The sequence below is a fragment of the Carlito syrichta genome, unplaced genomic scaffold (assembly GCF_000164805.1).
Source record: "Carlito syrichta isolate Samal-C Ts95f unplaced genomic scaffold, Tarsius_syrichta-2.0.1 Scaffold130553, whole genome shotgun sequence".
In the NCBI taxonomy this organism is placed as follows: domain Eukaryota; kingdom Metazoa; phylum Chordata; class Mammalia; order Primates; family Tarsiidae; genus Carlito; species Carlito syrichta.
This window is the reverse complement of record NW_007074649.1, coordinates 5,777-10,387: the sequence shown is the minus strand read 5'-3', so window position 1 is coordinate 10,387 and position 4,611 is coordinate 5,777. Positions and strand designations below refer to the sequence as shown.

Below are 4,611 nucleotides of genomic sequence, written 5' to 3'. Positions count from 1 at the left end.
AAGGCTGAGGTGGAAGGATCACCTGAGCCCAGCAGGTTGAGGCTGCAGTGACCATGAGCATGCCACTGCACTCTAGCCTGGGCTACACAGTGAGACTCCGACTCAAAAAGAAAAGAAAAGAAAAGAAAAGACTTTTAAATCTTTTGTTAATTTTTAACTAAATAGGCAATACTAACTAAATAGAAAGACATTCCTCTGCCAGGTACAGTGGTCCACACCTGTAATCCCAGCACTTTGGGAGGCTAGGACAAGAGGTTTGTCTGAATTCAGGAGTTCGAGACCAGACTGGGCAACTTGGTGAGACCCCTCGTCTGTACAATAAATCAAAAAAATTAGCTGGGTGTGGTGGCTCAGGCCTGTAGTTCCAGCAACTTGGAGGGCCAAAGTGGAAGGATTGCCTGAGCCCAGCAGGTCGAGGCTGTGGTCTGGGCGACAGAGTGAGACTCCAACTCAAAAAAAAAAAAAGGAAGAAGAAAGACATTCCTCTTGTAAAAAAAATTTACAGCTGTGGTTGTGGTCACCTTTGGTCCCCATCCCCAGTCCTGTTCTCATCCCACTGCCCCAAAAGCTGCCGCTGTTAACCATTCGCTGTACCTCTTTCCAGATGCGTTTTTCTGCATTTCCATTCATATGCAAATTTGCATTAAAAAATCTTGCGTTGTTTTATGGCTTCCCAAGTTCTTCATGGTTGACAGAGGGCTTTTTGGTTTGTTTTTTGTTTTTAGAGATAGGGTTGGCTGGACATGGCAGCTCACATCTATAATCCCAGCACTTTGGGAGGCCAAGGTGAGAGGATGCCTGAGCCCACGGGTTCAAGACCAGCCTGGGCAACTTGGTGAAACCTCATCTCTACAATAAATAAAAAAAATTAGTTGAGCGTGGTGGTGTGTGCCTGTGATTCCAGCTACTTGGAAGGCTGAGGTGAAAGGATCACCTGAGCTCAGCAGGTTGAGGCTGCAGTGGCCACGAGCATGCCACTGCACTCTAGCCTGGGCGACAGTGAGACTCCGACTCAAAAAAAAAAAGAAACATGGTCTTGCTTTGTTGCCCAAGCTGGAGTGCAGTGATGCGATCATAGCTCACTGCAGCTTTGACCTCCTAGGCTCAAGCAATCCTTCTGCCTCAGCCTCCTAGGATGACAGGTACACGCCACTATGCCCGGCTAATTTTTGTTTTTATTTTTTGTAGAGATAGGGTCTCACTGTGTTGCCCAGGGTGGTTGAACTTCTGGTCTCACATGATCCTCCCGCCTCAGCCTCTGAAAGTGCTGGGATTACAGGCGTGAGTCACGATGCCTGGACTTGACAGAGTTCCTGAAAGTTTACAAAGCACATCTTCATTAATGAAGTACTTTGCAAATTCCAAAACAGCTGCCAGAAAGCCTTTTCTGGTGAAGCTACATATTAAGCTACTGATTTATTTCTGGTCAGTAAGCTGTCTTGAGGTTTTATTTATTTATTTTTCTATCTGCAAAGCTTCTGCTGTGTATCTCTTAATTAAAAGATTTCTTGGCTGGGTGTGGTGGTTCATGCCTGTAATTGCAGCACTTTGGGAGACTGAGGTGGGAGGATCATTGAGACCAGGAGTTTGAGGCTGCAGTAAACTATGATTGCACCACTGCACTCTAGCCTGGGTGATGGAGTGAGGCTCTGTCTCAAAAAAATAAAAATAAAAAAAGACTTCCTTTTTAAAGCATCTTAATTGAAACATAATTTACAGGTTATGAAATCCATCCATTTAAAATGTACAATTTTATGGTTTTTAGTGTATTTACAGAATTGTGCAACCATCATTACAATCTAATATCTTTTTTTTTTTTGAGTTGGAGTCTCAGTCCGTCACCCAAGCTGGAGTGCAGTGGCATGCTTATGGCCACCCCAGCGCTGACCTTCTGGGCTCAGGCCATCCTTCTGCCTCAGCCTTCCAAGTAGCCAGAACTGTAGGCACCGGCTACCATGCCCTGCTAATATTTTGATTTATTGTAGAGACAAGGTCTCACCAAGTTGCCCAGGCTATTCTCGAACTCATGGGCTCAGGCAGTCCCCTCACTTTGGCCTCCCAAAGTGCTGGGATTACAGGCTTGAGCTATTGCAACCAGCCTATGATCTAATTTTATTTATTTATTCATTTATTTATTTGAGTCAGGGTCTCGCTCTGTCCCCCGGGCCAGAGTGCAATGGATGCTCACGGCCACTGCAGCCTCAATCTGCTGGGCTCAGATGATCCTTCTGCCTCAGTCTTCTAGCAACTGGGACATTAGGCATGCACCACCATGCCCGGCTAACTTTTTTAATTTTTGTAGAGACGATGTCTCACTATGTTGCCCAGGTTCAACCTAATTTTAAAACATTTTAATCTTCCCCCTGAAAGAATCCATCCCCTTTGGGAGTCACTTTCCATTTCTCACTGCCTCCCCAGCCCCTGGAACCACTAACCTTTTTTCTGTCTGCAAATTTGCCTATTCTGGACACTTCATGCAAATGGTACCATAAAATATGTGTGATCTTCAAAGGCTTTCCTTTTAGCTGACAAACCACAATGTCCTTATCACTCCTAACCAAAAACAGAACAATAAGAATAAAACAAAATTCTCCACAAGTCTTTAAATCATCCAATTATCTAGTCAGTATTCGAATTTTCAAATCTTGTAACTATCCTAGATGATTTTTTTGCAGTTTTGTTGAACCAGGATCCAAACAAGGCCCATCCATTGCAGCTGGCTGATGTTTCTTAAATCCCCCTGCATCTATCTCTCCTTCTCCATCATGTTTTCTTTTTCTTTGCATTTTACCTACTAGAGACCCAAGGTGTTGTTCCTGTGCTGGGGCACTGCCCAACAGAAATATGGTCTTAGCCACACGCAAAATTTTCACATTTCTGGCCAGGGGCGATGGCTCATGTGCCTGTAATTCCAGCCCTTTGGGAGGCCAAGGTGGAAGAATTCCTTGAACTTAGGAGTTCCAGACCAGCCTGGGCAACATAGCGAGACCTCGTCTCTAATTAGCTGGGCATGGTGGTGCTTGTCTGTATTCCCAGCTACTCAGGAGGCTGAGGTGGAAGGATCACCTGAGGCCGGGAGGTCAAGACTGTAGTGAGCTGTGAACGTCCCACTGCACTCCAGCCTGGGTGACAGAGTGAAAACTCGACTAAAAAAAAAAAAAAAGAAAAGTAACATCCTTATTCTAGGATGCAGCCATGTTTTTAAACAAGAACACACACATGTGACCTAGTATATCCAAAATATTATTTCAACATGTAGATCAATATAAAACACGATTAATTTGACATGTCCACTATTTTTTCACACTAAGTCTATCCTTGGCTAGGGCTGCCCTATTTATAGAGTTTCTCACAGTTTGGATCTGGCTGATGCATCCTTGTGGTGTCATTTCATGTATTTCTTAGTCCTCGGTGTTTCCTGTAGATGGGAACTTGCACTGAGAAGTTCGAGCAGATTCGGGTTTGGGGTGTGTAGGCTCAAGCAATCCTCTTGCCTCTGACTCAAAAAAAGAGTATTGTACAGCATGCTTTTCAGTCTTTTTATGGTTTAACAGGATTCTTTTTTTTTTTGAGTCAGAGTCTCGCTCTGTCTCCCAGGCTGGAGTGCAGTGGCACACTCACAGCCACCACAGCCTTGACCTGATGGGCTCAGGTGATCCTTCCTCCTGAGCCTTCCAAGTAGCTGGAACTACAACCGTGTACCATCATGCCCAGCTACATTTTTTATTTACTGTAGAGATGAGATCTTGCCAAGTTGCCCTGGCTGGTCTTGAACTCCTGGGCTCAGGCAGTCCTCTTGCCGCTCCTTCCCAAAGTGCTGGGATTACAGGCACGAGCCACCGCGCCCGACCAGGACTTTTTTAAGGACTTGTTAATTTTCAAGAGGTGTAACAAAGTTCAAGACTTTTCTCAGTGTTCAAGATGCTTCCTTCATTGGGCACCTGCTGTGTGTCAGGCCCTGGTTACTCCTGAAGGTGCAGCTGTGACCAAACAGAGGACCCATGTTGGAGCTGGTAGTCCCTGGGGCAAGGGCAGAGGAAGGCAACTCACTAGACGAAGTAGCTGCAGGTTCTGATCTGGGGGCTGAGAGAATGAGCCTGGAGTGGGAGGGGCAGGGTGGAGTCAGCCCTGTAAACAGATTGGCTGAGGAAGGCCTTGTGGAGGGGGGACATTGAAGCTGAAGGGTGGGTAACTATGCGAAGGGGAGGCTGTGGTGTCCCAGGCAAATGGGACAGCAGGTGTCCAGGCTGAAACGTGGGAGCCAGAGGGACGGAAGGGAGGCCAGTGTGGCCAGAGAGGGTGTGAGGAGAAGGGGCCAGACGGGCAGGGCCTGGAGGGCTACCGGGAGGACTTTGACTTTTAATCTGAATGACGTGAAGCCAAGGGAGGATTCTGCGTGGGGGGGCGGACTGATGGATCAGATGTGGGTGGTGAGATGAGAGGAATCAAGGATGACTCAAAGATTTTAGCTGAAGCACCTGTGGGCGGTGATGCTATTCCTGAGATGGGTAGGAATGTGGGAGGAGAGGTTCTGAAATCGAAAGTTCAGTTGTGGCCATTTTTTTTTTTTTTTGAGTTGGCGTCTCACTCTGTGGCCCAGACTGGAGTGCA

The 4,611-nt window shown here is 46.5% G+C and overlaps 1 protein-coding gene across 1 annotated transcript in view; it reads left to right on the top strand.

Annotated features, from left to right (window-relative positions):
- Positions 1-232, top strand: part of LOC103250526 (ryanodine receptor 1-like) — a gene marked incomplete at both ends in the record, with an annotated part of 51,050 nt that extends 50,818 nt beyond the window's left edge. The window contains one exon of the mRNA XM_021708073.1: positions 203-232. Coding sequence (XP_021563748.1) covers positions 203-232 — 30 coding nt within the window. The remainder of the gene's footprint in view (positions 1-202) is intronic.
- Between the last annotated feature and the right edge of the window lie 4,379 nt (positions 233-4,611).